This window comes from Rhinolophus hipposideros (assembly GCF_964194185.1).
Source record: "Rhinolophus hipposideros genome assembly, chromosome: 12".
In the NCBI taxonomy this organism is placed as follows: Eukaryota; Metazoa; Chordata; class Mammalia; order Chiroptera; family Rhinolophidae; genus Rhinolophus; species Rhinolophus hipposideros.
This window is the reverse complement of record NC_138058.1, coordinates 750,238-772,729: the sequence shown is the minus strand read 5'-3', so window position 1 is coordinate 772,729 and position 22,492 is coordinate 750,238. Positions and strand designations below refer to the sequence as shown.

General features: G+C 43.1%; 1 protein-coding gene across 2 annotated transcripts in view; it reads right to left on the bottom strand.

The window, feature by feature from the left end:
• Positions 1–22,492, bottom strand: part of TMEM131 (transmembrane protein 131) — a 174,562-nt gene that overhangs the window by 92,379 nt on the left and 59,691 nt on the right. For both annotated transcript variants that reach the window (XM_081068933.1, XM_081068932.1), the window contains exon 4: positions 11,915–11,983. In XM_081068933.1, coding sequence (XP_080925059.1) covers positions 11,915–11,983 — 69 coding nt within the window. The remainder of the gene's footprint in view (positions 1–11,914; positions 11,984–22,492) is intronic.

The following is a 22,492-nucleotide window of genomic DNA, read 5'->3' as shown; positions in this document are numbered from 1 at the left end:
ACTTAAAAACAGGCAAGACGTAATATACTTAAGGAGAGACGACAAGGTAGTAGGGAAGTGAAACAAGAAATCACATAAAAAACAAGAGAAAACATTGGTATAAAAATATGAGCTACAAACGTAACAGATGGGATAGGCAAATAAAGATCTCTTAATGAGCTGGAAGATCAGACTGACAATTTAGTTCAGAATTCAGCAAGAAAGAATACTTACTTAGAATATTTTTAAAGGTAAAGCTATAAAATGGAAGGGAAAATACAGATATGTAGGGTATAAATAGAAGTATTAATATTTGGAAAAAGGAAAGTAGAAATAGAATATGGGCAAAAATAATGGGCAAGACCCAAAATTTAAAAAAAGATGAAGTAATTCTTGATCAAAAGGGTTTATGAAGTGTCAATGTCATCTAAAACAGCATGAAAATTTAATTCACCAGTGCTTTATTCATCTTCTACAGCTTCATCTACTATTGAATCTTGAATTATTTTAAGCATTTCATCTTTTTCTAAAATGGAGTAACAATATCTTTTTTCCATATTACCCAAAAAAGTCAGGGTCATGTGCGTAAGTTCCAAACACGATGTGAATGAGAACTCTTCACTGTGCTTTGTGAACACTGAACACAGAGCTAAGGCTTTCAGGCCAGCTGGAGAACCTCAGGAATGCTGACAACGGTGTGCTGTGCTTACGGTTCAAGCTGACCGAACCCTGCTGAGCGCCCAGCACCACGAAGGGCGGACCTGCCATACAGGCAAAGTGGGGCGATGTGAAGCTGAGCTCTCTTAGCTCCCAGCACAGAGTGGCTGGGTCCAGACTGCCCGGGCCAGGCGGATCCCTCAGGAGACACCCCCTGCTCTACCCAGAGAGGCAGAACCCTGCCCGGCCATCACGAGGGCCAGCATCTTCCTGTGGCCACTGTTAGGTCAGCTGCGGGCATGGTCAAAGCGGCCAGGAGCCAAGTCAGACGCCTCCTCGCATGACGGAAACTGGGGCCCCTGGCGTTTCCCCGAAAAGGCAGCAGACCACTGGTGCGATAAACAAACTCTGGACACAGCCGCTCAGGCCCTCTCTGTGCTGGGGGGGGTCTGCTCATCTGCCACCTCACTCAGCCAACCCCCTCCCCCAAATCGCATATATACCTACCTCCCTCCTCTGCCCTGGGAGCCACTTCACCGGCCCCGTCTGCGGACCCGTGAACCTCGCCCGGGAGCGCAGAATAAAGCCCTCACTTTTCTCACCCGCCTGACTCTCTCAGCCTTGTTATGTCGCCGCAAGCCTTATAGCCATGACTGGGTCCTGAGGAAGGGGTCGAGGGGTACCCAGAGGGAGGTTTGTAACAACACATTCAGGGTGAGGAAGCAGGGAGCTGAGTGCCCTCAAAGCTCTTCAGAGCCAGGAGCCCCCAGCATGTGGAATTCCTCTTGCCTTGAGGGGAGACTTTCTCAGGAGCTGGCTCCTCACTCCCAGGTGGGGTCACAGAACCATGACACCACTAAGGAAGTGGGTACAGATTCAGCTGGGGCCTCAAACTATGGCCATGGTGCTGCAGGGAGAAGCTGTGTAAAGAGAACATGGAAGATAAAATTCTTCCTCAAGCTTTATGTAAACATGTAAGTAGAGTAACAGTCACAGAAATAAAAACGTTCCCCTGAAATCCTGGCAATGCACTGATGATGTGATGTGCCTTCTTCAAATGTGCTCTGCCAATGAGGTGTCCTGCAGGTAACTGACAGCAGCGTGCACCGCCCTGAATTCCTGCTTCATGTGTTTCCTCCACCACCTCTGTGCCTCAGTCTCAGTTCAGAGGAAGAAGACAGGTGATCTGGGTGACCCTCTACGAGGACACAACGGAAGATGGCGCACGGCAGCAGAGGGCCTGGGGGTGCGGAAACAAGCTGGGAGCTTCGGGAAGCCTGGCAGCAGGGAGTGCGGCAGAGGCTTGTTTGCAGAGACTCCCTTTCTAACAGGGATCAAAGAGGAAAGGCCCTGGGCCGCACCCTGCAGAAACGAACCCTTGGTCAGAGGAGAAGGGCCATGTGCTTAGGTTGTTCGAAGAAGTCTGGAGTAAGAAGAACGAGGGAAGGTCTCAGAGAGGAGCTGGCAGGCTAGTGGGGTGGCAGGCCTCCCGGAGCTGGGCAGTCCACAGCACACGGGGCAGAGGGCGCTGTCCTTGGACAGACCTGCTTCTAGCCTCTGGGGAACAGCTCCCCCGCCCGCCCTCCTCTCCTGAGTTCCCTGTGATGTGAGCAGAACCCATGACCAAGGGGGAGACTGAAGACAGAAGTCACACCAAACCATGGAAAGCTTAGGTCAAGTGCTAAGTGACGACCCGTGTACTTGTAAGTATATAAGCAGTACGTTAGCCTTCGCTATTTAACAAACCACTCCAAACACGAAGGAGTCAAGTGACACCCCTTATTATCTTACAATTCTTTAAGTCAAAAGTCCAGCACATATTAAACAGTGTGACTGGTTTATCTGCTCAGGGCCTCACTCGCCGAAGCTCAAAGTCGTCTTCTAAGCTCCTCCAAGGAGCGGGTAAAATGTAGGTTGCTCTGTCTGCTGCTCTAGGGCCGCCTCCACTTCCAAAGCCAGCACCAAGAAACTCCCTTGCATCAAATGCCTCTCACTTCGAATGTCTGACATTTCTGTCTCTGACAGCTTCAGACAGATCCGAGAGGGAGCAGGTGATCAGGTCAAGTCCCCAGATCACCTCCCTATCTTAAAGGTCAACTGATTTGGAACCGTAACATTTTCAAATTCTTTCCAGCAACACCCAGGTTCTCATTTGAATACAATCGGGAGAAGGCATGTGCACCTCAGAGGCCAGGAATCTGGGGACCATCCTAGAATCCTGCCTTTTGTAAGCAGCACGTGTGACTGCTTGGCTAAACAGGTAGATTTAAAAATAAAACAAAGATTTCCACTGCCTGCCAGTGCCAGTCCTGCATGTTTCCATTAGGAGATGCTTCAAAGACAGGAGGGCCAAAGGGGGCAGTGCGAATTATTTATAGACAAACCAAGCCAAATCACATATATAGGCTGTTCTCTGCACAGCTCAGGCAAAGCTACTGACTAGTCATGTTGTAGAAGAGTCTGAGGTGCAAAAGAATAGGAAGGGGCAGCTACTGTGTTTCCCCAAAAATAAGACCTAGCACGATAATCAGCTCTAATGCATCTTTTGGAGCAAAAATTAATATAAGACCCGGTATTATATTATATTATATTATATTATATTATATTATATTATACTATATTATACCCAGTCTTATAGTAAAATAAGACTTTTTAGTAAAGTAAAGTAAAGTAAAGACTTATAGTAAAATAAGTCTTACATTAATTTTTGCTCCAAAAGACACATTAGAGCTGAGCGTCTGGCTAGGTCTTATTTTTGGGAAAACACAGTATGCATTAGAAACTAGCTTAGAAAGTAAGCTGCAATGCTGTGGTCAACAGCAGGTTTCCTGACACCACGGAAAGGAGACACGCAATGCCAGAAACAGATGAAAAGGTGGCTGAGCAATCGCCTGGGGACAGGGCTTATGAATGACAGTGACGCAGCACTCTCAATAGCACAACTTGTGGCAGGAAGCTGCATAAAATCAACATGAACTATCTGTGTCCTCCATCTCCACAAAACCCAACCACCTTTCAGACACACAGACTGAGGGCTGAGCTGGGGTGTTGGCGGAACAGCTAGAAACTGCAAAGCTAAAAGGTACCAAATGTGTCTTTAGACAAGATGGCCTACTTGATTTTCTTGGAGTACCATAAAGTGATAAGGGGGAGAGATGCCTTTCATGTACTGAGCTGAACTGAACTTGACAATAAAGACCTCCATTTTTAGCGAGTTACTCAATTCCCATTTTCTTAAGCCATTAAGTCTCTATTTAGACTTGAAATTGAGGTTTTTCTGCACTTAATTATATTAACCTGTACTCAGTAAACCACGTTTCCACCCAAAGCATTTTTAACAGTCTGCAATAAGTTTGAAAAACCGAGTTCTTGTGGAAAAAGAAAGTATTTAACAGCACTGGTATGAATAACAGGCGGGAAGAAAGGAATGTTGCTCCAGCCAATTGTCAAGGGGAGGAAAGGCAGGAAGAAAAGGAGAAGGAAAGGGAGAAAGAGGAAAGAGGTCAAGAGGAAGAATTAAAGAACAGATTTAAACAAAAATGAACGAAAACAAAGAAAGCCTATTTCTGACGAAAGTCAGTTTGATTAACTGATTGTGAAGAACGTTCTAGATGGCTGTAGGGACGATCAGGGTAGTGAGAGGAGTCAGACCTGGGTGGCCAAGGACTCCAGCTGCATTCTTGCTAAAGAGCCCGGAACCCTCCTCGAGGCCCTGGACGGCAATCAGACACGACATAGAGAATCAAATTCCATTCAACTTCAAGTTCTTCTAGACACCACAAAGGGTGATTTCCGGTTCAGCAAAATTCAGCAGGGAATCATGATGGACTTACATACTGTGTGTAAGTGTGGCATGTGACACATGTGCCAGAGACACATAGATAAACACTGTGTGTATTGATGTCGATAGCCTTGTCTAGTAGGGCAGCGATGAGCAGTGCCTGGATAGAAGTCAGGAGAAGAGGCCATGAGTAACGAAGAACCTAATTCCATCTTTGATGTCTGACTGCTGCCAGTTTTCAGGCCCCACAATGTCCCTTTGTCCTTGCGCCCCACGTCTGGGCAAAGCAGGAAGAAAGCCTGCACACCTTCCCTCCTGGATCTAGTGACACGTGCAGACCACATATGCCCAGCCAACCTCCTGCCCTGACCACAACCAAAGCCAAGCCAGTCTCCTTGCTCTGCTCTCTCAAACCGTGTTTCAGACCTGATGGGGAACCGCTTCGTTATGTGAGTATAATAAACCGCTTCCTCCTCCTGTGGTGTGTGTACACGTGACATCATCACTCTTGACATCTGAACCGCATTTTGGATGGGGACGCATCCCACTACTGTGGGTGGGCACAACACGCGGAAGCAGAGAGAAGGGGACGCTGGCTTTACAGAGGAGCGTGACACTTCAGCAGGAAGGTCGTCAGGGATTCAACAGGATGGGGAGCTGCGCGCTGTATGATTTCTCTTCTCTGGGGGGCACACAGGGACAATACCACTCCCATGTGGCCTCTTTGTCTGACTGGCGGGGCGGACACCTGCTCCACGCCAGGTTGATCACTGCACTATTCCTGCGATTCTTCAAACTAAAGAAAAAAAAGCTATTCTTCTCTGATGGAGGAAGGTGACAGAACGTGAGTCTGAGGAGCAGTGAGTGACCTGTTCTGACACTGTAGGAAAGACTGTTGGTAGTGGAGAGAATAAGCCAGTGCCAAGAGGCAGAGAGAAGAGACCGAGAAAAGGCTTGGGCTGGGACAACGTGGCTCCGGTGTGCCGGGTGCCACCTGCACCTTGGGCCTCCCTGCAGGCCTCAGTGTCCCTTCCAAAGCACGCTCACTTCTGCCTCAACTCTCCTCAGTGAGATTTCTGTCCCTGAGAACCAAACAACTACCGAAACAGAGGGACAGGCACTCTGTAATCACTGTTAGTTTGCTTACAACACCAGCAACGGCACTGCACTCATGTAGAATGTCCTTCTACATGGAAATGCGCGCTGAAGAATACAGAAAGGAAACATCACTACGTCCGCCACTTGCAAATGATTCAAAATCAACAAAAATATCAAGTAAAATATGGCAAAATGTTAGTTACTGAATTTCGGTTATCAGTGCATTCATGATCTGTTCTTTCTACTTTTCTGACTGTAAGAAAGCTCCCATAAAAATTCACTTTATAGGGGAGACTCTTAAAGTATGTATAACATGCTTCGATCTTAGAAAGATCGGTATTTCAGAACATGGCAAACAGTTCCCCACAGGTATGGTTTAGGGTGGGGTGACATGAGAAAACAAAGGGCAGATTCTATGTTAAGACATTTAGCATTTATCCTGTAGACATTAGGAAACCATTAGAGAATTTTGGGGGGAGGAGTGATGGATAGTAAAGAGATTTCTCTGTTGACAGTACGGATCGTAAACTGGAAATGGCAGGTATGGGGTGACAGTCTAGATGAGAAGGAGGAGAAGGGGAGCAGTGAGGGTCAGACAAGAGCGGAATGACAAACTGACAGGATTCTGAGAACAGATCTGGTGGGGGAGGGACGGATGCTTTGAAGGCAGGAAGGAACCTAGGAAGCTTTAGGATTCGGGTTTTGCTGACCGGTTGGCACCATTCAGACTGGAAATACTGAAGCAGACACAAGGTTAAGGTATTATTGGGGACTCTAGATGAGTGAGTAATGGGGGAGGGAAGAACACAGGCATACACCAAAGACGTGGAGGAAAGCGCCTCGTAAGAAACTGGGGAGATGGCCGAAAAGGGCTGAGGAAAGAGAAGCAGCCCCCGTTAGGGGACAGACAGGAGCGGAATCCTGAGACTAAGAAAAAGGAGCCTTGGACACAGGAGGGAAACAGAGAGGGGGTCACAAGGTGGAGGAGAGAACACTGAGAGGAGGCCACGTCAGCAAGCCATGTACCTTACATCAGGAAAGCAAGACTAGTAAGTGTCACCTCCCAAAAAGATCTGAAGGTGGGTGTTCTGGGCTGAATAATTCAGCAGTTGGATAACATGGTTGAGGGCACAAATTGTGTTCATTGTCCCGTGAGAAGCTTTGCTTGCTGGCTTTGCCTCAAACGAGCACTTGTGACTGATGGCTGCCACAGTGCTCACCCCAGGCATCACGCGCAGGCAGTGCCCAGCATGGAAGGGAGGGATTTCTTTCTTCTACCTATTTTTTAGAATGAAAAGAAAATCCTCCCCCAGGAATCCTTTAGTAGACCTGAGCTCACATTACTGGTAGAAGGAGTCACATCTACCCTGAACTGATCACAAACAAGAACGGGATTATTACAACTGCCATGTATTTATCAGGATTCCCCAAGCTGGGAGCAGGGTCACTTTTCCTAAGGGCTGGATGGCTGAAAACACTGGGGTTGTAGTAACAAAAAGGGGGCGGGAGTGGATGTTGACTAGGTAACTAACAGGCAGGCGATATTATAATTATGGCGATATTATAATGTGATTCTTATCCTAGTAACATTCTTAATGCTATAATCTTAACAGTCATTGAAGAAAGCAGGAATTTCTGGACGCAGAAGGAAAAGTAGTCAATGTAGGAAAAAATTTCAATCAACTAAGTTTTTTGCTTCTTATAGTGAGGAAGAAAAAAAACATGCAAGTACTTTAAAAGAGGATATGTCCTAACACATCTGATTTCCTTTAGCAATCACTTCCTTCCTGACCCACTGATAATTTACTTTCTGCAGTGAAAATGTACTTCATTTTGTTTGTCCTAAAAGTACACAATGCCAGGGAAATTCTTTTATTCACACCCCTCTGATTTTCCAGAGTGCAAAGTTCTAAATTTAGGAACCTCTTCGTTTCCATTCCTATAGTGGCTCTGTGACAATCAATTGGTTGGGCTGAACCACAGCCCCCAGAATTCCCTTTCTGGTCCACTCCTGCTGAGGGTGGGTTCCCAGGCACAGCCCCTCCAGAGAGCTGGAAGGTGGAGGGGCAGCAGCCATGGGGTAGCATACACACACCTTCTCCCAGTTCTCAAACACTGAGTGCTGCTGGGAAGAGATTGTGCACACATTTAAAGCCCCTAATCTCTTGCCACGCGGCTGCCTACCCATCTGTCTCCTCATACCTGCCCCTAAAGAAAGGAGAGTCTGTGAGACGATCCTTTCAGGGATTTTGCTTCACCTTTGTGCTTGTACCTTATGTCACCCTGTTTGGCCCCAGAAAGACGGCTGGTCAGCCAATGGCAGGTAAGACTCCCCATGGAGGGGGCAACCCAAACCAGGAGGAGCCGCGTGGGGACCAACAGGAGAATCTACGGTGTTCATAGAGGTGGGCACAGCCCCCCACCTTCCCCAGGCTAAGGAGAGCCTCTGCCTCGGTGGCTGCATTCCTTCCTACAACCTGCAGGGGAAGAGATTCAGTGATGTGCTCTCCACCTATTCATATGCATACAGGTTTTGTCCCTTGGGGAAGTACAAACATCCAGAGACTTATGGTTCTGCTGCCTGCACGCAAGCGTGACTGGCTTGAATCAGTTTCCTGTTATAGTGTATGGAATTCACAGATCTTGAGATTGACAAGCTTTATCTCCTTTACTACCCCACCTAAGTAATAAAAGCTATGCCTAAAGCTAAGCGAAGGCCCTATTTGGGGCTCAATCCTTGAAGCTGGAGTCCCTTGGCCCTGCTTGCACACTATTCTTGGCTGCTCTTTCTTAACCCTGCGCTGTCCTCCTCGCTCCCTACAGCTCCCACAATGCTCATCAGGGCACTAATCAGTTGACTTTAAGTTAATTAAAAGGGTGACTGTCCTAGACGGGCCTTGCAAAGAGAGCTTAGGCCCCGCCTGAGCTGAGAGACCCCAAATAGCAGCTGATGCTGCCAGTGCTCAGCTTCCTCAGGACGTGCCCGTGGATGTGCCCCTGGGTGTCCCGTCAGCCCGTGCCCTGGGGACCGGCCGACTCAGCATCCTCCCTTCCTCTGCCTGCCCCTGCCCACCCTGGGTTCTGACCTCGCTCCCACAGTGGTGTGAGCTGACTGCTCGAGGAGACTCCATACACGCAAACGCGTGCCTGCGCGTGCACATTACCTCCGACAGTAGCCATGTCTCTGACTGAAGCCGTCTGTCCAACTCCTACTTTTATAAGATCCACTTCTACATTTGTGAGGTAACACCCCGCCATGCGGTGCACCCAGACCGGACACAGTGGAGCGTACCATCATGGGAGGATGATTTTCTTCTCCTGTTCCCTCTAATTTGCAGCAGTACGTGCATCTGCTGCTTCAGGGGGCAGAGTGTGACCACTACATGCTTTCCTGTTCGCAACCCTCTTCCCTGTATTACCTGACCTGCTTGGTGTGTGTTGGAGCTCATCTATCCATTCACACGTTCTCAGCAGACCTCCTATTTTCTCTCAGCTCAGCAGATTTCTCCAAGACCAGCACCAGTCTCTTAAAGAAATCCCATTTATCTCCTCTCTAGTCATGGATTAATTCATTTATTCCTATCAGTTCTCCTTGTTCATGACACCAAATTATTCTCTAGCCTAACTACTAACTAAAAACCTCTATATTATGCATATCCTTTCACCTCACAATTCCATTTTTTGGACTCTCTCCTGAGGAAACAGTCAGGGTTGTATTTAAATCATTAGTTTCAGCACTGATTATAAGAACAAAAAGTTTCAATTAAAAAAATAAATCAATTTAAAAAATGTATCCATAAAACTTGATGTTCTCTGATACCAAAAAACAATGTAACAGAAAATTCAGTGGAAGAAAAAAGAATGTGCAATAGATTCTGTTTAGAAAGCAGGTTATAAAATAGTTTCTGTTCAGAAAACATGATTATGTTTTTATAACTCAATAAACAAACACACATAGAAAAAGAACCTGAGGGATACAAGCTCATGTTCATGCTTTTCAGTGGTTGAATCGTAGGTAACTTTTTGCTTTCTTCTTCCTCCTGGGAAGCATCTTCTAAGTTTACTACAGTGGACACACACTGCTGTGTGGTAAGCAAGTCCCCAGTAAGTTTCACGGTGGTGATTCAGTAACCTGTGGCCTCGGGCACAATTCCGCACTAGCTCTGCAGGGTCCAGATACGGACTTTGAGGGGGGTGCCTGCGAAACCCTTGAGCCACACGCACTGTGTGCACACACATGTGGGAGGGGAAGGAAGAAGCCCACATTTCTCATCTGTTCCTGAAGAGCCATGATAAAGCTGCCGGTCCAGAAACTTGAGGACTGTACCTCGATTTCTCCATTAAATATTTGAGGGGCTGAAGGACAGGTAATTTAGAATCTAAGAGTAGGTTAGCGTAAGAAAGGAAGCCATTTTCTGGATGACCTTAACAGGGTGTGGACCAGATGCCCTGTTTGAAAAGAGCTTATCTTGTTAACTGCCGACTGGGTGGGGTACAAGCTGGCTTATCTTGTCAAATCCCCAGAATGTGGTACAAGCCCATGATATGTATACTCTTTGAAGCTATGGAAAATTACTGGATGTTTTAAAAATGCTATATAAACCCTTGGCTTTGAGTGCTCGGGGTCCTTGTTGAAACCCGCTGCGTCGGGCAGATACTCGGACCCCAGCTAGCTGGAAATAAACCTCGCTGTGTGACTTGCATTATCGCATGTGTCGTCTGTCCAATTGAGGGGCGGTCGATTCTAGACCTTAACAAAAACAGGAATTCTCAATTCCAAGTCAGGTATTTTGTATACCTGAAAATGTCTTTATCTCGAGGGATGCATGAAATTTGCAAAACTCCCTCAAAACAACAAAGAATGAAGTGAAAAACAGTTGGATATAACTTTGGAAACAATCTCTCTAGAATGGTTACTGCTAAGCTTTTCAAAGTAAATATACTATTTTAGACTAAAAATCTTGGTATTGTGCACCAAGCTCCTCTGTCCCCCTCTCATAATGCCCATGTACCCTCATACTGCTCATGCCATAATCTTAGAAAGTTTACCTGGTTTTATTCTGATCCACTCGAGAATGAGGGAACATACTCAAAGAAAATTTTACTGGAGCAAAAAGTCATTATTTTAAAAATAATAAACACTCTTGTTAAGATCAGGATACATGCCATATTTCAATATCTTGCATTTAATGGAAGGACACTATGTGATAAACTATTGTGACTGGATTAGGAACTCTATGGTTCTTGCAATCTCAACACTGTACCTAAACCTGTTTTACAGGGCAGAATAGAGATGTATTTCCTATCTGAACATGACGGTCTGCTAACCTCATGCATACAAGTCAATTTTACCTACATAATGCCTATTCCCAAATACTGACCATCTAAAGTGCACAAAGCAGTGTGCAAACTTCTCGCCGCACACCCACCCCAAAAATCCGTGAGAATCTCTGTGACAGACACTATAACCTCCTGAAAAGACAGAATTGCTATCAGACAGCTCCTACTTCTAACACTAACCACTCCATCACCATGGTTTTGTACGAGCACAACATGTATTTGATGATGCTAGGTTTGAAATTATAAATAAATTATTTAAACCTCTTATATTTACCATAGTGAGACACGTTTAAATACAGCTTTGACAACATTAAAGAAAATTACAGCTTTCATTTACTGAATCAGAAAAGATTTACATATGGCCGCCCCCCACCTCCCGCTACGCACCCCACTTTCCTTTTGAATTCTTGCTAATTTACCAAGAGGCACTGCTTTCTTTAGCAGAGATACCATTTAAGATGTTCTCTTTCTCCACTTGCTAAGTTGGGATGGAACCCAATGTGGCTGAAGACTAGTTTTCCCCTCTGTGAAATGTGCAAACTGAGACGAAAAGTGGGAGGTGAGCCTGACGCATGGTTGAGGAGGCCAGGCTGCGGCCGAGCCATGTCTTTCTGTAGGATTTGCGTCTGTCTGCCCTTCTGGGCTGTGACAGTACTACTTACTTGGCGACGTACAAATTTGAAAAGCACATGCATCAAACAAATAAATAATAGATCCTCTGTAGCCACAAGGAAACATTTAAGTAATAAAAATGGAAATGAAGTGCTCATCAGAAAAGGTGACCTATACTGTATGCTGGGTCTGAAGATTAGATCCTCTGAATCACACTCTAATATGTGGGTAATCTTCAAACTTCTCAAGTTAAATTTACATGTTAGCGTTGTAATATTTCTTCCCACTTGCAGACCATGCTCAGTATCATTTGTGTCCCTGACGACTGGAACATTAACTTTCTCATACAGACAACATAGGCAAAAGGCAAGACAAATGCACAAATAAAATATTAAAATACATGGAATAGTTTAACGGGAAACTATGGTCTGAACGTTGTGAACTTACTGTTCATGGAAATCCAGCATTGGTGGTTCAAATCGTATAGGTCTGCAATTACCCCGGTACAGAGATATACTGCAAGCAAAAAGAAAACAACTCAGAAGTAATTCACAGTATTTTCCCAAACCAAAACCAGACTCTTAAATGTTGTCACGAGAAAGTATCACTACAAAAAGTGGAGTCCGATGTTCTATCAAGAATGTGCATTACTTTTTTTTCATTAGAGAAAATTAAAAAAATGTTGCGTTTTTTAAAAATGCTAAGAAATAATAGGAGTTTTCCTACTGAAAGGTATGCAAACACAAAAAATGCTTGGGTAGACTGAATGTTGAAATTTATTTTGGTTGATATAGTTGATAACAATATACCTATATGCTCACCTGGATTTTTTGATACGTGTACAATGAAGAACAGTCAGTGCAACTAAACATACTTGGCAGATAATGTGTATATATATATATATATATATATATATATATATATATAATAAACATAATGACATTGTAACTAGAGTGGCAAAGGAACTAAATAAAAATGAATTTGGGGATAGAAATTTCTAAGAACTGAAATATCTTTTTAATCTGAGTCTGGAACATACTGCTGTATGAATCTTGGCCTAAATACTTACATCATTTCTAATTATCCTATCTGATATTAGAACTTCCCACTGAAACAGATTTTGGAATAGCAAACCTCCTAGACATCACTATGACCTAACATTGATGTAAAGTATAAATGACCTGGGGCCCCAGAGTGGGGGTGGGGCTCACATACCTATAGTCATGTTTCTGTATGGAGTAAGTCAGAAATTCAGTCAGCCACTGAAATTTCTAAATAGCGGATGTTTATCTTTCTGTTGCATTTTAAGAAATGACTAAGAACAAACCTCACCTTTGTGAGATGATTATTTTCATCACTACCATAATTCCTAAGAACACAAGCTTCAAAACGATACAGTAATTTCATTCAGGAAACAGAGGACATGCATGAAATAGAAAAGGGCATACAGAATATGAACATACAGGAAGTTTAGCTTTAACTCGATGCTCTAAAGATTATACAGTCTGAGTAGTGGAATAAATGAGCTAGAAGTAACAAAGCCCAAAGGAGTTTTCAGCCCTACCAATTCAGAGGAGTCCTCAGTGCTGCTTGATAATAATCCCTCTATATACGCCAAGTAAAAGATGACAAACACAAACAAGGAAAATACCAAACATAAAATTCTACTTTTCTAAAGCACAGAACCAAAGACACTGGGACAGAGAAGGCACAATTCCTCACAAGACAGATGCCACGTGCAGTAAGGGGTAAGAATCCACTCTTGATCTCGGCTCTTCTTAGCCATGTTCTAATAGGACACCTGGCTCCTTTAAAACAAGAGATACTGATCAGCTCATCAGTTCTAATGGTGTGAAAACCAAACTTCTACAAAATCTTAATCCAACCAAGGGGAAATAATATAATGCATAAAGTAAATGTGTGAGTCAGTAATTCACATATAGACACTGTTAGATGCCAGACACAAAGGAAATTAAGGTATAGTTTTTATCTGCCACAGAACTGAGAGCCTATATCCCAATATGGAATATGTATAACGTGGCCAGACAAGGTAAAAAAAATACATCCTGTTCATCGAACACAAACAGACTGAATGCCAGGGGCTGTCCATTGCTGGGGCTCCGGGAAGAAAGCCAGAGCCCGCTCTCCCGGCCCTACCATCGCAGCACGGCACAAAGGAAGTGACCACGACGTAGGCCACACAAGGACAAATCACACACAGCAGAATCAGAGAAGGCCTCTCTGGGAGGGACCCTGGAGCGGAGACTGTAACGGGGGAGATTTGGGAAGGGGGGAGGACGCACCTGGCATCCTGAGGACAGGGGCAGACGCGGCCAGAGCGCAGGGTAGGCCTGGAGGAGGGAGGCGCTGCGACCAGAGGCACAAAGGCCAGGTCTCCTTGGAGGAGTCTGCGTTTTATTCTAAACATAACAAAAGCCTCGACAGTGTTTTTTCACCAGGAATACCACGGTCTGACACGGGAAAAGGTTAATTCTGGCTGCCGTGTGAAGAGCAGAGGGAGGCGCCCTGAAGTGGAAGCCCCTAAGCCATGCAGCAAGCAGACCAGAGGGCTGGACGTGAACAAGGCTGACTGCACGGGCGGCTGGTGAGAAACGGTGCTTTTATGAATGTATCTGGAAGCTGCAGACCACAGGTGTGAGGGAAAAGACAGGAATCAAGGATGATTTGAGTCTAAGGTTTAGGCCTGAGAAACTGGACACACAGAGTTGACATGGGAGGAGTGGGTTGGAAGGGATATAGATGGGTCCAAGTTCAAGTGGATTGTTTTAGACATTTAAATTTGCGATGTCTTATCTCGGTGGAGATGTCGAGTAGGCAGCTGGATATATACATGGTTACTGCTTAGTATGAAAATGTTACTGATTATGTGTCCTGATCTCAGACCCGGTCACTGGTGAGTTAATTGTAAGTTTGTATATAGATTCTCTTAGATTTTCCCATCACTGTATGTGCTGCCAAAATAACCACTATCTTGACTGATCTTTGTAGACAAATCATCTGCAAGTAACAATTCTATTTCTTCCTATCAACCTCCAATTCTTGTTTTCCTTTTTCATGCCGTGTCGGCTGAGACAGCCCATAAAATGCTCCACAGACGTGGTGTCCACCAATTGTTACCGTGATATTTACAGCATGCCCACAGAATATGAGACAGAGGGAAAAAAATTTAAAAGAGAATTCCCTCCTAAATAAATGCAGATTTTCAAAGCAATGGCAAATCTATATTTAAGGAACAGCTTAATGTTTGAGCAGCTACAACAAAAGTTGGAATAAGTATAATCTTATTTTAATAAAACTAAAAATTCAATAACATAACTGTCATGTATCCATACTGATTGAAAGGGAATTACTATGTTTATTTAGAAGGACATGACACTGTTTAGTGATTTATTAACAGAAAGCAAATGTTTACAAATCCAAAATATTGAAAAATAAAGGGGGAAAGAAGCAGTATGAAAAACAGTACCCTTTGGCAATTTCAAAAAACAGAATCTGAGATTTTATAATAATAAAATGCATGATTTTATGCTTTCTGCAGGGATGGTATTTGTTTTGAATGTCTCAGTCCAATGTTTTTATTTGCACTAAAATGTTAACTATTTATTTGGAGAGAAAGAGATGAATATACTCTTTTCTGACTTGAAGCTAGGGAACAAGTAGAGAGATACAAGAAACCTTACAGGACATGGTCTGTGCTCTTTAGAGAACTGTCAGATCAAAGTTAAGCAACCAGCTCCCAAATAAAGCACAGGCCTTCTTGGAGCTTTTGTTTCAACTAGGAAATTCAAGATGTTTTCCTAGGGGCAGTTACTATCTAAACGAAAGGTACTCTTTGGCCCAATGTTTCTTAAAGGATTGTTTATGTTCTGCTTACACCTTAATCCCCTAAATGCTTATAGAAGGGCAGTGTCCAGGGTCCCACCCCCAGAATCTGGTTCCTTACATCTAGTCTGGAAGCAGAAAGCAGTGTTTTCACATATATGCTCACATTTGGGAACTACTCTTTTGTATCTCGATCCACAATAAGCATTTCGAGCAGAAGTAAGGAGGGAAAAGCATCTGAGTAAGTAAATGCTTCACACTCAACAACAGTTTAAAATTGTTCCCAATATGATTTTTACTAGAGAAAGCTAAAAAGAAAAAAATCCAGTGACTTCAGAGAAATGATATAGATTACTCCTACATAACATACTCTCCTATAAATACAGTTTAGCTTAAACTTGCATTTCTCTAAGGACTACTGAGGTTGAACATCTTTTTACTTATTGTCTAATGAGATATCTTCTTTTGTAAATGGTCTGTTCAAAGATTTTTAACTGGGGTGTTGTCTTATGATTGCGTTGTAAGGTGTAAGAGTTCTTTATGTATTCTAGACACATGCCCTTCAGCAAATATGTCTCCTGCGAATTTTTCTCTCTGTCCTTTTCCTATTGTTACTGGTGTCTTATGGGCAATGGCACAATGAAGACAACAACACATGCCGTTTTGACTCCAGTCTCCCTCACGAGACCACCACCTCACAACCATCCACAGACAAGACCCCTACTGTGAAACCCAACATGGGGGTGAGGCTGAAGACCTCTTGGGATCACAGGGACCAAAAGGACCACACAGAAAATGGTAAGAGGAGGGCTACACTGACCGCCCCACTCCTCCACCCGGCCAGCACAGCCCACACTGAAAGGACCCCCTAAGGCCTATGGTGTTTCCAGTGGGAAAGGGAGAGCCCACGGTAACCTCAGCTCCCCCAGTGTGGTGGGTCACTTTCTGGAAGGCCCACTCGGGGATTGCAGTGTGATCCACGAGGGCAAATCTGTGGGCATGGACACTGGAGATCAGACTGGGATGGGGAAGGGAGGGTGGGCTCATAGCACCCAGCTCCTGGTTCTTGGCTCACTGCGTTACTGCTTTCACCAGCACTCAAGCAGACATCCCAGCCAGTGGCTGCGCCGATCTGCACAGCCAAGCCAAGCCAGTGGCCCTGTCTGGCTAGGGAGTTTGGTGGGCAATTCTGCCTGCTTTGGGTCCCTAACCAACAAACGTACCAGCTACAGACTATGTCCTATGGTCCCCTGGGCTGGGAAGTAAGTTCAAAGGCTCACAGAGGGATGAATACAGCCTCCAGCCCCACTCAGCCAGGAGACCTAAACAAACCACGTGGGAAACTGTGTGGCCCATCCTACAGCCCTGCTCACAATGGCACCTGTGCAGAGAGGCACGCAGTCAGGGGCTCAGTCTACCTGCAAAGCTGTGCTGGTTGCCCATCTGGCCAGGGAGCTCGATGAGCAGCTCTGCTGGATTTGGGTCTCCAGGAATCAGGCTGTAAGGACTATGAAACCTGTTCTAGGGTCTGACCCAGGCAAAGAATCAAATATAGCCCTGCCCCTGCTGAGAACAGCACCCAGCCCTGCCCAACCAGGAAGACCAACCAGAGTCTGACCCTGTGGAGCCCGTCCTACAGCTGTGTGTGGACAGGGAACCAAGTCAGTAGTGCTATCGAACTGCTCCCAGACAGCAGCAACCCCTGAACTCGGAGCTTGGGAAGTGGCGTCAGCCAAACAGAGACCCTGAGAGCAAGCCCCACCTATGCAAAGATACTACCAGCTCACCCATCAAGCATCCCAAGCTGAGCTGAGTGGTGAAGGATTGTCTCTTCTGAAGTAAATGGCGAAGTCTGGAAGAAGAACTGCTTACTCAAATGTAGAGATACCAATGCAAGGAATGACAAATCAGGTAAACATGATACCACCAAAGGAAGCTAATAAAGCTCCAAAAACTGACCTTAAAGAAATCTATGAAGGGTGTGACAAAGAATTAAGAATGACCCTTTTAAATGTGTGTAGTGAACTACAAGAACACACAGACAACTAGACAATATTGGGAAAACAATGCATGAATAAAAAGAGAAGAGCAACAAAAATAGAAAACACTGAAATTAAAAACCAAACAAATCCTAGAGCTGAAGAATATAACGACTGAAATGAAGAATTCGAGACAGCTTCAACAGCAGACTTGACCAGGCAGAAGAAAGAATCGGTGAAGTAGAAAATAGTTAATTTGAAATCATCTAGTCACAGGAGCAAAAAGAAAAAGGAATGAAAAAGAGTGAAGAAGACATGTGGAACATAAAGGATACCATCAAGAAAAATAATGTATTACGGGAATCACAGAAGGAGCAGAGAAACGGACAGAAAATATATTTAAAGCAATAATGAAAGAAGACACCCCAAGCCTGGGGAAAGAAATGGACGTTAAGATTTACAAGACCCAAAGGACCCCAGATAGGTTGGACCTGAAAAAGGCTACACTGAGGCACATTATAATGGATCTGTCAAAACCAAAAGAACTTTGAAAGCAGCAAAGAAAAGCAACACATCATTTAGAAGGGAACCTTCATAAGAATATAGGAGTGTTTCTCAAAAGAAACCTTGCAGGCCAAGAGAGAGTGGGATGACATATGCAAAATACTGGGGGGAAAAAACCAACTACCAACCAACAATGCACCCAGCAACGCTGTCTTTCAGAAGTGATGGAAAGATACAGACTTTCCTGAACCATCAAAAGCTGATGGTTCATCTCCACCACACCTTCCCTCTGAAAAATGCTAAAGAACATTCCCCAAGCAGATGCGAATGAACATTAAAAAAGCATGAATGTATGTGTAAAACTCACTGGTAATGATAAATACCGTGTTTCCCCGAAAATAAGACCTAGCTGAACAATCAGCTCCTATGTGTCTTTTGGAGCAAAACTTAATATAAGATCCGGTGTATCGTATCGTATCGTATCGTATTATACTAATCATATTACTATATTATATTATATTAATTATATTATACCCGATCTTATTATGTTTACTATAAGACCCGGTTTTACATAATGTTATACAAGACCGGGTCTTATAGTAGTATAAGACCCAGTCTTATATTAGTTTTTGCCCCAAAAGACGCATTAGAGCTGATTGTCCGGTTAGGTCTTATTTTCGGGGAAACAGGGTATATAGTCAAAGTCACATTCTCTAACAGTGTGATTGTGGTGCTAATTCATTTACAACTCCAGTTTAAAAGTTAAAAACAAAAGTATTAAAATAACTAAAACTAAAATAATTTGTTATTGAACACACAATATAAAATATGTAAAATTGATATTAAAATGTGAGGGGGAGAGTAAAGGCGTAAAGTTTATGTATATTATCAAAGTTAAGCTATTATCTTAAAATAGAATGTTAAAAATGGGAGTTTTATGTAAGCCTCATAGTAGCCACCAAGGTAAAATCTGTAGCTGTTACACAAAATATTATGATAAAGGAATCAAACCATACTACCACAAAGGGTCATAAATCAGAAAAGACAGTGAGGTAAGAAGGAACAATGGACTTACAACAGGAAAAAAATTAACAAAATGGCAATAGTAAGTCCTTACTTTATCAATAATTACTTTAAACAAAAATGGAGTAAATTCTCCAATCAAAAAACTTAGAATGGCTGAATGGATCAAAAAGAAAAAGAACAAGATCCAAAGATATGCTGCCTACAAAAGACCGACTTTTTCTTTAAACACACACACAGTTTGCGAGTGAAAGCATAGAAAAAATATATCAACCGAATGATAACCAAAAGAAATCAGGGATAGTTATATCAGACAAAATAGACTTTAAGCTAAAAACGGTCAAAAGAGACACAGAAGGTCATTATATAATGATAAAGGGGTCAATCTATCAAGAAGACATAAAAATTATAAATACTTATGCACCCCAACATCAGGGCACCTAAACAGGTATATAAAAGCAAATACCAACAGAACTAAAAAGAGAAATAAACAGGAATTCAATAATAGTTGGGAACTTTAATACCCCTCTTCCAACAATAGATCATCCTGACAGAGAATCAATAAGGAAACTGTGGAATTGAAAAATACAGACCAAATGAAGCTGGAGAAGTATACAGAAAATTTCATCCAACAGCAGCAAAATACATATTCTTCTCAAGTTCACATGCAACATTCCAGGACAGATCATGTGTTAGACCAGAAAATAAGTCAGCAAATTTAAGAAGACTGAAATTATAGCAAGTATCTTTTCTGACCACAATGGTATAAAACTAGCATCAGTAACAGGAGGAAAACTGGAAAACACAAATACATGGAAATTAAACAACCTACTCCTGAACAACTAATGAATGGATCAAAGAAGAAATCAAAAATGGAAATAAAATAGTATTTTAAGACAAATGAAAATGGAAACATAACACATGAAATCTTATGGGATGATGATGGAAAAGAGTTCTAAGAGGGAAGTTTAGAGCAATAAAGGAATACATCAAGAAAAAAGGCAGATCACAAACAAGGTAACTTTATACCTCAAGGAACTAGAAAAAGGGGCGGCAGGATGGCTGAGCTGGTTAGAGCTCAGCTCTCAACAACAAGATAACAATTCAATTCCCGCATGGGATGGTGGGCTGCACCCCTGCAACTAAAGACTGAAAACCGGGACTGGACGTGGAGCTGAGCTGTGCCCTCCACAACTAGACTGAAGGACAACGACTTGGAGCTGATGGGCCCTGGAGAGAAACACTGTTCCCCAATATTCCCCAATAAAATTAAAAAAGGAACTAGAAAAAGAACAAACTAAGCCCAAGGAAGGAAGAAAGTAATAAAGATTAAAGCAGAAATAAGTGAAATAGGGAACAGGAAAACAATAGAAAGGATTAATAAAACTAAGAGTTGGTTCTTTGACAGGATAAACAAAATTGACAAACCTTCAGCTAGACTCACCAAAGAAAAAAAGAGGAACCCAATATAAAAATTATACATTTAAGAGGAAACATTACAACTGATACCACAGAAAAACAAAGAATCATAAACAACTAGTATGAACTGGAAAGCCTAGAAGAAATGGATAAATTTCTAGAAGCATACAACCTACCAAGACTGAATTATAAAGAAATAGAAAACCTGAACAAACAACAAGTTTTCTTGGGAGACAAAAACCTCCCAACAGAGAAAAGTGCAGGACCAGATAGTTTTACTGGTGAATTTTACCAAACATTTAAAGAAGAATTAATGTCAATCATTCTCAAACTGTTCCAAAAAATTGAAGAGAAGGGAACACTTCCTAACTCATTATGTGAGGCCAGCATTACCTTGATACCAATGCCAGACAAAAGACACTACAAAAGAAAACCATAAGCCAATATCCCCGATGAATACAGAAACCCCTGAATTCAACAGCACATGAAAAGGATCATGCACCATGATGAAGTGGGATTTATCCCTGGGATGCAAAAATAGTTCAACATATGCAAATCAATAAATGTGAAACGTCACATTAATAGAATAAGAGTCATATGATCCATCTGACTAGATGGAGAAAATGAATTTGACAAAATTAAACATACAGTCATGATTAAAAACTCACAACAAATTGAGGGTAGAAAGAATGTACCTCAACATCATAAAGACCACATATGACAAGCCCACAGCTAACATCATGCTCAATGATGAGAGGCTGAAAGCTTTCCTCTAAGATCAGAACAAGACAAGGGCGCTCACTCTCATCATTGCTACTGAGCATAGTACTGAACGTCCTAAGCTGAGCATTTAGGCAAGAAAAGAGAAACGAAAGGCAACAGAATTGAAAAGGAAAAACTAAATTGTCTCTATCTACAGATGACGTGGTTCTACATATAGAAAACTCTACAAACTCCACACAAAAACCATTCATCCTGATGCACAAATTCAGTAAAGTTACATGTTACAAAAGCAACACACAAATCAGTAGAGTTTCTTTACACTAACAAATTATCTGAAAAAGAAATAAAACAATCCTATTCATAATAGCAGCAAAAACAATAAAATACATAGAAATAAATTTAAACGCGAAGGTGAAAGATCTCTACACTGAAAACTGTAAGACCCTGATGAAAGGAACTAAAAAAGATACAAGTAAATGGAAAGCTACACTACTTTCGTGGATTGGAAAAGTTAATACTGTTAAAACCTCCACACTGCCGGAAGCCGGTCATAGATCCAGTACAGTCCCTAGCACAATTCCAATGGCATTTTTTACAGAAATAGAAAAGCAATCTTAAAATTCATTTGAAATCACAAAAGATCCTGAAGAGCCAAAGAAATCCTGAGAAAGAAAAACAAAGCTGGACAAATCACTTCCTGATTTCAAAGTATCCTACAAGGCGATAGTAATTAAAACAGTAAAAGGACTCATATAAAAACAGACACATAGACCAATGGAATAAGCAGAGAGCCCAGAAATAAACCCAAGCACAGAGTCAACTAACATTTGACAAGGGAGCCAAGAACACTCAATGGAGACAGAAGACAGCCTAAAACCGACTCCTCAATCCACGGTATTGGGAAAGTAGAAGACTCAAACCCAACCCTGACGGCCAGCGGACACCAAGGCCTTCTGCCAGCAGGCATGCGAGCGAGCTGGCCTGGAGGGGCTCTGCAAGGCCTGGCCCTTGGAGGCGGGCAGCTTTGTGACGTCTGGACTAGATGCTGCGTCTCAACCCTCAGCTGAGTTGTTCCCAGACGCTGCACTCATAGAAACAGAAGGAGTCAATGTTTGCTGTTTGAAGCTGCTGGCTTTGGCGTCATTTAATACACGGCAACAGATAACAAATGCAATTACTGCATCACCACCTCTTAAAGATCCCAGCAAGTATCTGCTGAATGACTGACCAAATAAATGAGCAAACACCCACAACTTCCATTCAATAACATTGTCAAGTTTGCCAACGACTGTTATCCCAATAAGTCTTCTCCTTTGACCCTCGCTACCACCTTACGTAACACGTCATAAGGTAAGGTTTGCAGGCAGAGAAACTGTCTTCCCCAGTATGCAAACGCAAGCCATGCTCAGAGCAGCTGAGAAGCTTTTCTTAAGGTCGCACTGCTGATGAACTAGGGCTCTTGGTTTCTCACCTCCCGCATGGGGGCTCCACAATCCTAGGACAGGACATCCATAACAGGCGAGCTCCTGTCCCA